Raw genomic sequence first — 12,052 nt, 5'->3', positions numbered from 1 at the left:
CCAAATAGTATCTGTCTATCACAATTGCTTGCTTTGGAAATTTTATTAATACAAGGGAATGCTTGAAAAATCCTCTAATAATTTTTCTCCCATGCATGCACAGAGCCTCCTTATTTCAATGGAGAAGTTCCCCAAAGTTTGTGTCTGAAATCTTTTGATTACTTTTCTCATGGCATGGCTGATCTATATGTAAAGCAATACTCCGCCATGTGGCATTTTGCAAAAACAAAGCCATGTTTTAGAAAGTTTCAACAACAGAAGTCACAAGTGTTACGTTCCTTAAAAACACTGGATTGGAGACAGGGGTAGCTTTTCTTCCTGTGGAAACATCTTCTGAGAAAAATGTAGAGAGGATAGATTGATATCTCAATCACATTTCAAATTTAAATAAAAGCAAAGAAACAAATAATAGAAAGCCAGAGAAATTTAACCAAACCACATGGAAGTAAATGCTTTGCATGCAGAAGATACCAACTTCCATCCTTGTCGTCTCTAATCAGGCTAGTTCAAGACTTTTTGCTTTCTGAGGCAGAAGCTGGGATTGCAGCAACGGGAGCTCACCCCATCATGCAGATTCAAACGGCCAATCTACTGATCGGCAAGCCCAAGAGGCTCAGTGGTTGATCACAACTGCCAACCTCGCAGTTTGAAAGCATACCAGTGCAAGTAGATAAATAGGTATCGCTGTGGCGGAAAGGTAAATGGCATTTCCATGAGCTCTGGCATGGGTTTTTAAGCAGAGGTTAGAGGGGTTGAACTAGATGACACTTGGGGTCCCCTCCAACTCTACAATTCTACGATTCAATGAAAACTCATGAGCCTCAGTTTAAAGAAACAAGTATAATTTTAAAAATAAGAAATGGATTTGCTCTCTTTTACAGCTCTCAACTAAGATGCCTGCATTTTGACTGACTCTAGAAAAGGAACATATACTCTTGTGTTCTCCACCGTAATGCAAGAGTTCTGCTGAGTAGCAAAGGATTACTTGGGATGCAATTTTGAAGTTTATTAATATCAATGGGAACTTTGCCACTGACTTCAAGAGCAGTGGGCTGTACCTTTAACAGCTTTTTTTCTTTTTTCTTTTTTGAATAAGGGCCTAAACGATTTAAGCAATGGAACAGACATCACTTCCATTTGGAAAACTATCATTCCCATAGATCTCAGATTACCTCCTGTGGCTTTTAGTCTTTTTTTATCCATTTAATTCCTTTTTTTTGTTTTTGTTTTTACGTCTTTGATCGTATTTTACTCATTTCCTGCAGCATGCTAACATCTCTTGGCTATCATTTCCATTAAGAGCTAGTTTTATCCTGCAGTGTTCAAATGGTTTAGATTCAGAAGTGTAACATGTGTTTCATGTGATATGAACTGTGCATGCACACGAAAGCTCATACTAAAGACAAACTTATGGCTAGTTGGTCTCTAAGCTGCTACTGGAAGGATTTTTTTAATGTGATATGTGTTTTGTTGTTGTTGTTGTTTAGTCGTTCAGTCGTGTCTGATTCTTTGTGACCCCAGGGACCAGAGCACACCAGGCACTCCTTTCTTGCACTGCCTCCCGCAGTTTGGTCAGACTCATGTTGGTGGCTTCGAGAACACTGTCCAACCATGTCGTCCTCTGTCGTCCCCTTCTCCTTGTGCCCTCAATCTTTCCCAGGGTCTTTTCCAGGGAGTCTTCTCTTCTCATGAGGTGGCCAAAGTATTGGAGCCTCAGCTTCAGGATCTGTCCTTCCAGTGAGCACTCAGGGCTGATTTCCTTCAGGATGGATAGGTTTGATCTTCTTGCAGTCCATAGGACTCTCAAGAGTCTCCTCCAGCACCATAATTCAAAAACACAAATTCTTCGGAGATCAGCCTTCTTTATGGTCCAGCTCTCATTTCCATACATCACTACTAGGAAAACCATAGCTTTAACTATACGGACCTTTGTTGGCAAGGTGATGTCTCTGGTTTTTAAGATGTTGTCTAGGTTTGTCATTGCTTTTCTCCCAAGAAGCAGGCGTATTTTAATTTTGTGACTGCTGTCACCATCTGCAGTGATCAAGGAGCCCAAGAAAGTAAAATCTCTCACTGCCTCCGCTTCTTCCCCTTCTGTGTGTTTTTTATATGTATAAAAGCTGCAGTTCAAAAATGTCTTTTAGCCATGTGAGACTTTTTTATTTGAATGGCAGTGCATTGCAAAAAGCTTTTGAAAGCCCCAAATGTCATAAGCCCACTGTCTTCCACCTCCCATACCTGGGGTTTACTGTTCAAAAGAAGCAAACTGAGAAACCCAACTGTGCTTAAGTCCATTGATTTCAGTGGACCTACTTGGAGTGTGATGCAGTTGGATCTCAATCATAATTCTATATGGGATTATGGCACCAGTTTAGGGGGGGGGGAATCACTCATTTATTTAGGTTTGGCTATTTTTATAGTGCCCAAGTTAGCCATGACCACTGAGCAGTTCACAAGTTAAAATCAATTTTAATACAATTAAAACAATAGCTGCACTAGGATAAAGATTGGCATGATGTAATATGAAGCAACTTTTGTCATTTTTGGGAAGTCAATTTTTGGGGTGGGTGGGAGGGAACAGTGAGGGCGAAAGCATAATAGTTCTAATTTTAAGGCCCTGAAGAACACAAAGGTTTTTGCCTGGTGCCCAAAAGTTCCTACCATATGCATTTGGGCGAGCCACTCTGAGGACATTCCATAAATGGGGTGCCACCACTGAAAAGGCCACTTGCAGTAACCACTGGCCTCACCTCATTAGGCAAGGGAACCTGCAGCAGAAACTTCAGTGAAGATGTCCAAGCAGGTTTATATGGGAGGAGATTCCTGCATGTTGGATGACATCACTTGGAAAACAGAGGCACAGCATTATTAACAAAAGCATGCTGCCACCCTTTAGCCAACGTTACTTACCTTAGAACTAAGAAATCATAATTTCAGATTGGACCATAACTAGTTACACAGCCAAACGTAATGGAATTAACAGATTCAAACTGCTAAGCTTCATGCAAGTGTTTCCATGGACTCTGTGGGTTTTTTACTGTAAAGGTCTCAAACACCTGCAAGGAATTCCATTATATTCTTATCCTTTAAATCCACAATGAAAATGCAATAGGCTAAGCTTCAGGTTCCTTCTAGACATCACCTAACTGTGTCCTTTTGGCAGGGAAATGTCTATAATACATGCTAAATGTTTTAATATAAGTCACAAATCATGACAGCGAATGAGGCATTTTTAGGCATATGGAAAGCAGTGTCTGAAGTCACTAGGAAACTCTGAAGTTGCCTTTTTAACACACTATAAATCTTTATTAAAATGATTCATAAGCACAATACTGGCAGCATGAACACAAATGTTGCCATATTTTATTCTTCGGTCACATAATAGACATGGCTTCAATTTGATTTTTAAAATGGTGATGGGTGAATTTATTTTCACTCGATTCAGAACCAGCATGGTAATTATGACCAATCTCAGTGAATGTTCAGGGAGGGAAATCTGTTTCAGAGATTTCCCATGGCTCATAATGTTGGCATATGCGGTGATGGAACTGGACAACCATTTGTTGCATAGCACCCTGGGAACTATAGTTCCCAGCACCAGCCATAGTGGATTGCCACACGGAAGCACAATAATCCAGGAACAAGGATGTGTTCTAGACCATACAAAACCATTGGCAAGAAACGATCAAAAGCAGTTCCCAAAAAGGGTACTTACCACCACCAGTAACCCCCCCCCAAAAAAGATGCTTGTGAATAGAGATGAGTACACTAGTTCTGCCTTTCTATAAGAATAAGAATAAGAATAAGAATTTATTATTTATACCCCGCCCATCTGGCCGGGTTCCCCAGCCACTCTGGGCAGCTTCCAACAAAATATTAAAATACAGAAATCCATCAAACATTAAAAGCTTCCCTAAACAGGGCTGCCTTGAGATGCCTTCTGAAGGTCTGGTAATTGTTGTTCTCTTTGACCTCCGGTGGGAGGGCATTCCACCGGGTGGGTGCCACTACCGAGAAGGCCCTCTGCTTGGTTCCCTGTAACTTGGCTTCTTGTAGCGAGGGAACCGCCAGAAGAAGGCCCTCGGCACTGGACCTCAGTGTCTGGGCAGAACGATGGGGGAGGAGACGCTCCTTCAGGTATACTGGACCGAGGCCGTTTAGGGCTTTAAAGGTCAGCACCAACACTTTGAACTGTGCTTGGAAACATACTGGGAGCCAATGTAGGTCTTTCAGGACCAGTGTTATGTGGTCTCGGCGGCAGCTCCCAGGCACCAGTCTAGCTGCCGCATTCTGGGTTAGTTGTAGTTTCCCGGTCACCTTCAAAGGTAGCCCCACGTAGAGCGCATTGCAGTAGTCCTCTTCGCCTTTGCGAGTTGGAGGGCAACAGTGTGCGATGGCCACCAGTTTGGTTTTTAGAGGGACTTAGACAAATTCTAAGGCTATCAGTGTTTACTAGTTGTGATGGCTATGCTCCACTGTCAAGAGGCAAAATGTCATTGGATGCCTGTTGCTGGAAACAGCACTAGGGTCTTGTTTGCGGGCTTCTTGTAGACATCTGGTTGAGAACAGGATGCTGAACCACTGATCTCATTTTCAGGATCTCCTTCCACATTCCAAACTGGAAAAGCATTTTACTGGAGCTCCATTTTTAATGCAGCCAAGCCTCACAACTTGGACATATTTGTTTTAGGAACCAAGTATTTACAAAGTTCAGCATCATCACTTTGAGTATATCTCTACTGAGCTCACCATTTCTGGTATGCTTTGAAAACTATACTTCTCTTCCAAACCTTCCCCACCCCACCCCACTCCCTCACCTACCACATAGTTTAGGTTCCAGTCAAGGATGATCCAGTAGCATTCACACACAAGCACCTTTGGAAAGCAGAAAAAACAGAAGCTGCTTTTAGAAATGAGGGTCTAAGACCCTCAAGAGATCACCTCTTCCTAAAGATGGGATCGCTCAGAATTAGCTCAAGGTGGGACGGCTTCACAACAGTTTCTTTATAATCATTTTTTCAAGTGACTCCTACAGTAGGTTAAGAGTCAGGTGTGGATAAATGTTGGGCAAATCTCTGGAGCAATCCCCGCATCTTTCCAGCCTCTCGTAATCATTCAGCAAGATGGTAAAGAAATAAAACCGACAGCCTAAGTTAGCTAGCCCAAACAAAAAGTTCGTTTTTATCTGGCTTCACAGAAGGTGTGACATAACCAGAATGCAAACAGCTTAGATGGGCTTTTAAATGTTGGACATTTCCAGTGACATCCCACCGTCTTTGAACAGCGTGCATAAAATTTGTATATATAAATGCCAATTTAGAAAGGATAACTTTAATTTAAATAGAAATGTAATGCACCTCATTATAGTGCAGAAGACTGTCCGAGTAGCCCAAATGACCGGCTGCTCAGTCTGCTGTCCAAGTACTAACTGGGCAACTTGAAGATCCCCTGCGGTTTGGATATGTGGCATTTTGGCCATGCTTTTAGGAAATTTATTGTTGCATTTTTACTTGCTTTTATTAGTACAGCATAAGCAGTAAAAAAATCCATTGATATCCCTATCATACGCTGCTTTGGAATCCTCTTGATTTCAAGAGCCTGTCATGGGGCATGGGAGAATGCGATAGCAAAGTCTAAAGGACCATCAAGCATACACAATGAAAGATGTTAATTTCTGTACTCAAGTCTTCCATCTATAGGCAATAGCTACACCAGACCCCTGGCATATAAACTTCACCGCCTTTTAGGCGTGACCTATTTCGTTGATTTAAAAGTTTTCTATCACACGCAGTGCAGTCAATCAGTCATTCCAGAGAGAGGAAGTGTGTGCATGAATAGCTTCTTTGTGAAAGTAAGGATTGCTTGGGACTTCACAGTCCCTAGTCTGGAGTACGATGAAACCAAACTGGCAAGTTTGTGATGGGGAATTTTAGATTCAGAGGATTTATCTGGAGAACAGCAATGGACGGGTGAGCTGTAGCATTCATGGCCTCATTGTAGGCTTCCAAATTGTATGAGTCTGGCCACTGTTTAAAAATGCTGAGCTAGGATCCAGCAGGCCTGGATAGCTCAGTTGGTTAGAGCATGGTGCCGATAATGCCAAGATTGCAGGTTTGATCCTTGTATGGGATAGCTTCATAATCCTGCATTGCAGAGGGTTGGACAGGGGTGTCGAACCGGTCGACCGCGATCGACAGGTTGATCCTCAGATGATCGCCGATCGCGGGATCCTTATCGCTCACGTTGTTTAGAATCATGCCCCCGCCCCCTCCCCCTTGGTCTTTCCCTGCATCGCGTTTAGTGTGTGTTCCTTTGTTGTCTGCTGTAGCAGTGCGTACATGTGTTAGCAGCTATGTTGAGCAATTTATTTAAGTTCTGCACACTCACTGTTTTAAAAAAGCTCAACAATTCTGAAAACCCCCCAATGGATAGAACACTGTCATTGATCACATTGCCACTGATAGATCACAGCGACAAAGGCGGCCAGCATCAGAGGTGGACGGGCGGGCGGAGAAGCAGCCGAAAGGAGCCATTTCGGGCGCTCTTTCGTCCGACCCCCCGCCTCTGATGTTCTCAAGAGATAGGAACCTGCATTTGGAAGAGACAGAGTGTAGCGCTGTGTCTCTCCCAACCGTGCTGCCGATCCCTGCTCTTGTGAGTGGCAAAGGCGGGGAGTGGCAGAGGCGGCCGAAAGGAGCGCCCCCGCAGCTGCCCGCTTCTGCCGCTCGCAGAAGCAGGGATCGGAGCCTGCGGTTGGGAGAGACAGTGGTTCGGCGGCAGAGGCATCTCCGCTCAGACTGCAGCGGCAGCCGAGGGATCCCGCTGCCGGAGCCATGGCATTCGCTCTATAGGACGCACATACATTTCCCCTCTCTTGAGGAGGAAAAAAGTGTGTCCTATAGAGCGAAAAAATACAGTAGTCATTGGAAAAGGTTTTCTCAACAATTTTTGGAAAGTGCTCCAATAATTCTTCTGAACCAGGGATTGATAACTTCTCAGTTAGGTTTTCTTTTGCTGAGAGGCTGTTCTCCCGAGATGCAGATTGCATTTTGGGGGTGGGGTGGGGAGACAAAAATTGGACATTTGCCCTTTCTTCCCAGGACAAGTCAGGAATATTGTACTATGTTTAGACTGAAGGCTGTCAGAAACCAGCTTTGCCTTGACATCCACAGAGCAGTTAGTATTCTTTAAAGTATTATGAATAACTTTGGGGAGTCATGCTTTATCCTTCTCAAAAAGAAAAAAAAAGAACTTAGGGAGAAATTTCTGAACATCCGTAATGTATTTTAATGGACTAAATCTGGCATTTAGTGACATCTAGAAATTGAAGTCTCTGAAACATGCCTCTTGATGATGTATAACTATTTTTATAAATTTACAAAGGTGATGTAATGCCTGGAGTCTTTTTGGTGTGATTTGTTTTTGTTTACAGATGGAGACCCGTCATGGTATCTGTTTTTCAGGGAATAAATGCAGTCAAAAAGCAAATAAACAGAATATTATTATTTTTAAACTCTTGTAGCAGTTGGGATTACAATCTTAAAATGGGGCAAATTTTAAATAAATTGCTTTTACAGATAGAGAGGTGAAACTGACTGACTGCAGTTTTCCTCAGCTAATTGAATTGGGGACAAGCTTGTGCTGTCTCTCAAGTTCTCCATTCCTGTGGTCTGTATTGATTTTGTCTACTGCTAGTGCAAAGAACCAAGTGGCAGCAACTAGCTGTGCTGAAGAGTCCGCCAACTACAGATAACAACAATATTCCTTCTCCAAATACACCTCATGGAAGAGTTCTAGGTTCAAGTTAAGGCACTTGGTATTATCCATACTATTTCTCATTGCTTTTTCTTTTTTTTAGCTTTGGGATTTAATAATCCAGGGAGTCCACCTTCTTCCTCGCCAAGTTTTCTCTTCTTTTTCTTAGATTTGCCATGATCACTATGGTAGCCGCTTGAGTCACTCATATGCAGCCCCAGGCCTGCTCTGTGTTGCCCATTCCCTCGATCTGACATATCAAATATTCCATTATCCATGTCGTTGTTTCTCATCTCTTCAACACCAGCTGTCGCTATGTCCATCTCCATCTCCTCTGTGCCATTCTGCACATCATGGGGCTTTTCAAGTTTTCCCTTGTGCTTTTCCTTGCTGCTTTGGGAAAAAAGTGAAAGGGGGGCAGTAGATGAGATTTCAAAGGATATAATATCATATATGAGAATAAGAGAAGCTACCATTATTAGCCCTCAGAATTAAAGCTGTTTATTCTATTTCTTATTCTATTCTATTTTCAATTTGACTGGGTTTCCTTCCCATACTGTCTGTCATTTTCTTACTTTTCATGCAAAGGTCAACCCCCCCCCCCACCAACTCACTAAAATTAAAGTGCAGTCAAATACAGCAGAACTCATCAAAACTTGAGTATACTTTACAACTTTCACTTTCAGTATAATCCTTGCTAACAAGATGGGCATTACTCTTCAGTCTAAATACAGTGGTGCCTCGCAAGACGAATTTAATTCGTTCCAGGAGTCAATTTGTCCTACGAAAAATTTGTCTTGCGAGTCGTGGTTTCCCATAGGAATGCATTGAAACTTAATCAATGCGTTCCTATGGGCTCCGGGGGACTGGCGGTGGCGCTTGCTTGGCTCGGGGAAGGCAGGCAGGCGCTTGCTCTCTTAAGCGCCCCTGTCGCCATGGTGCGCCGGATCTCTCCGGCGCCCTTCCGCCCCGTTTCACAGCGCGGTGGGCGCGGCACTGCTGCGCGGCGGGCAGGCACAGCGCGATCTCTCCGGCGTCCTCCCGCCCCGTTTTCCAGCGCGGTGGGCAGGTGGGCGCCGCGCACCCCGGACCGGCCGGCCAGCGGGCGGGCACAGCTCGCGGCGCCCTCCTGGCAGGCCGGCGCCATGGTGCCCTGCGCCACCGGGGGTCTACGAAGAGCCGGCCCTGGGTAAGAAGGCAAAGAAGATCAGCTGTCAGCCTTCTTGCCGCGCTACAGCTGGTTCCCTTTTTGTTGCGGCTCGCCCGCTTCCTCTTTCTATGGCCGCGCTTCGCAAGACGAAGCGGCAGTCATAGAAAACCTCTCGTCTTGCGAATGCCTCGCGCAACGCAAAACTCCTCCGTCTTGTGAGGTACCACTGTATAGGTGAAACTCCAACAACACACAGACTTGTGGAAGAGAAACCATTTCCCACCCTCATCTTCATATCTTTCAACTTCTGATATTTCATTCAAATCTGTTCTCCAGCTAAAATTCGACATGTGATCACTCTGAGAAGTAAACATTCTTCTGAAGTACTTTGCAAAAAGTCACATTACTGTACCTCTTTCTACAGAGTTTTCCTTTGATGCAGAACACTCCAGCAGCATCTGAATCAAAATGCAGTACTTTAAATATCAGTCTGTTGCCAATTTGGAAGCCAAGGTCTTTCCATTCATCGGTTGACATGTGATCAGGTTTGGGGATGGAAGCATTGAAACAGCCATGTACCAGACAGCCTATGTGACTAGGTGCCATTTTATTGATTGTACCCTGGAAATAGAGAGACAAATTAAAAAGACAAATTAAAAAGGCAGACAAATATGCTATGTAACCTCTAATTTCTCACAGATGCAAGCAGTTGTTTCTCTTACTAGTCCCTTATATGTTCAATATGGACAATACAATAAGGTATTTAAAAGACACCATCACTATCTTAAAGCAGAGATCAGTGTCACAGGTGTGCACAGAAGATTTAGTCTGCCAATGCACATTATAATGTTTGACTTGAACACTTAAGGTGGGGTACCGTATGTGTGTTAAGTTTAATGCTCACCACAGGATATGGCCCAATCTTTAGTAGCACTGCATACATTTGAAGAAAAACTCCTTGTATTACAGCTACAAAAAGCGGGTATGGAACTTTGGTGTATGCTGAAACACTAAGAAAATTAAATACAAACAAAAAGATAAATTCTTGCTATTTTTAGAAACTTTGTTATCCTTTTGAGTTTTCAGAACCTTATCCTGTATCTGCTCAATTGACACACATTGCAGATACGTACCTTAAATACTGTCGCTATAACAGCTGAATTGGCAAGGTCTTGGAAATCTAACTTTTATTAAAGCATCCAAAAGCTTGATGTGTGACATTTCTGAAGCCCTATGTCCATCTGATGCTTGTGAAAGGCTTCAAGAGCAATTGTAATATCTTGTTTACAAATAATTAACACCATGCACCAGCAGTTGTTGCCACTGCTGCAATACTAGTTACGTTATTAGTAGAAAGCAATTAAAGACCACCACACTCTCACACACATATACAACAACAACAAAAAGAAGAAGACCACAGGTTTTGCATTTAGGCACATCTCAAACCATTAATTTCAGGGGACCAACATGCAGAATACTGCATACATTCAGGCTGTAAATGATAATTACACCCTGAAGCACTATAACAAGTCAACTCAAGTATTTTGCGTTTAGATTTCCCACAGAATACTTGTACCGTGTACCAGAAAGATGATACAAAGGTCCTGTTTTAAGCATTAAAAGCAATGGTGAAAAAGAAGCATTCATTTACATACCACAAGTTTTTTCCCTTCTTTAGGCTGGAACACGACAAAATCTGTTTCAATGTCCAGATGGACAGCTCCAATGTCATCGATTATATCTCCCACTTCCCTTGTTATTTTAATATCATCATAAGCCACAGGAACACCCTGAAACCTGCAAGATACAAGAAGCCACACATATCAAGGAGAGCAACTAAGAAATATGAAGGGTTTTAAGGCTAGAATATATCCAATGCTAGCTGCAACCAAGATTGTTCAAGTACATCTTCCTAGTATTACCCTGAACAAGCAAGTGGAAGTAGTAAAATCTTCTACATACAATTTATGGGAAAGCTGCCACATATACTTCCATTTCAAAAGTGGAAAGGTAGCATACAGATGCCTATACCAATTACAAGGAAGAATGCAATTGAAGGGGCCCTCTTAACAGTTCAAGTTTGGGGGAGCCTAAAATGTAGGTCCTATATACAATAAATTATATCAATTTGAGCTGCCAGACTCAAGCTGCGTCTACTAGACCCTTAAAAACACACACACAAAAACCCAATGTGGATTGAATCACTTCTGGAGAGCCGCCCGCCCCCCCCCCCCCGATTAGGGGCCCTGAAGCTTAAGCTTTATTAGCTTCGTAGCAGATCTGCCCCTGGGGGAAATATGCCCTTGTGCAGGTTTCCCACGTGCATCTGGTAGGATACCGGACTAGAGGGGCCACTGGCCTGATCCAGCGCAGGCTTTGCTTAATGTTCTTGGCTGCCACGGTGCTCTCCCCACTTTCGATCCGCAGAACACAGCCTTTATCCTCCGGGAGTTTGCTTCACCCATCCTCTTTCAAGTCCCGACCCCGCGCCGTGTGAAGATGCGGCGAAGGCTGCCCAGGGCTTCCCTCCGGCCTCCCCTCCACCCCACGGAGCTCCGCACCCGCTCGCTACCTCTCCGAGAAGCGGCGCAGCTCGGCGTCCAGCTGCGCGCGGATCCCCGTCCTCTTGCGGTGCAGGAAGCGCGGCGGCAAGGCGACGTGCCTCCGCTGCGGAGTCACCACCAGGCACGAGTAGCGGTTCTCCGTCAGCGCCCGGGCCGCCTCGAAGGACGGCAGCTCCGCCTCCACGCAGGGCGGCAGGGCGGGCGCCGGGGGAGCCGCGACAGCAGCCGGAGGCTTCTCCTCAGCCTCCTCCATGGCTCAACACGAGGCAACGTCTTCTCCTCGCTGTCGCCTAGCGATGACGTCCTCGCGATGAGCCTGGGTACTCGCCTCGAGCTTGCGAATGGCGCACCGAGAGGAAGAGGCGGCGGGGAGGAAATGACTCCTCTTCTGTTTCCGGTATTAACTTGGCAGCCATCTCAGGTGTGGCCTGTCTCATCCGGGTCCTTTGGAATGTGCTTTCTTTTTTTTAAGGCAAGAGATTGGAGAACGGTTGGCTAGCCGGCTAAGCCCGGCAGCCTATAACGTCATCAGCCCAGCTGAAAGCTCCTCCCACATGCTAATGATTAGCCAATCCTAGCTCCC

The 12,052-nt window shown here is 44.5% G+C and overlaps 1 protein-coding gene across 2 annotated transcripts; it reads right to left on the bottom strand.

Annotated features, from left to right (window-relative positions):
- Window positions 1-7,488: 7,488 nt before the first annotated feature.
- On the bottom strand, window positions 7,489-11,761 carry POLR1F (RNA polymerase I subunit F). 2 transcript variants are annotated; one of them, XM_035130335.3, is made up of 4 exons: window positions 11,478-11,761; window positions 10,561-10,702; window positions 9,318-9,526; window positions 7,489-8,148 (listed from the first exon to the last, which is right to left on the bottom strand). In XM_035130335.3, exons 1-4 carry the CDS (start codon window positions 11,720-11,722, stop codon window positions 7,836-7,838), a joined length of 909 nt encoding a protein of 302 aa, XP_034986226.3. In that variant the 5' UTR covers window positions 11,723-11,761; the 3' UTR covers window positions 7,489-7,835. The 2 variants fall into 2 exon arrangements, with proteins under 2 accessions (XP_034986226.3, XP_088509878.1); XM_088653752.1 differs by having other exon boundaries at window positions 7,489-8,145.
- Between the last annotated feature and the right edge of the window lie 291 nt (window positions 11,762-12,052).

This window comes from Zootoca vivipara, chromosome 11 (assembly GCF_965207765.1).
Source record: "Zootoca vivipara chromosome 11, rZooViv2.hap1.1, whole genome shotgun sequence".
In the NCBI taxonomy this organism is placed as follows: Eukaryota; Metazoa; Chordata; class Lepidosauria; order Squamata; family Lacertidae; genus Zootoca; species Zootoca vivipara.
The sequence above is the reverse complement of the archived record's forward strand: the minus strand, read 5'-3'. Positions and strand labels throughout refer to the sequence as shown.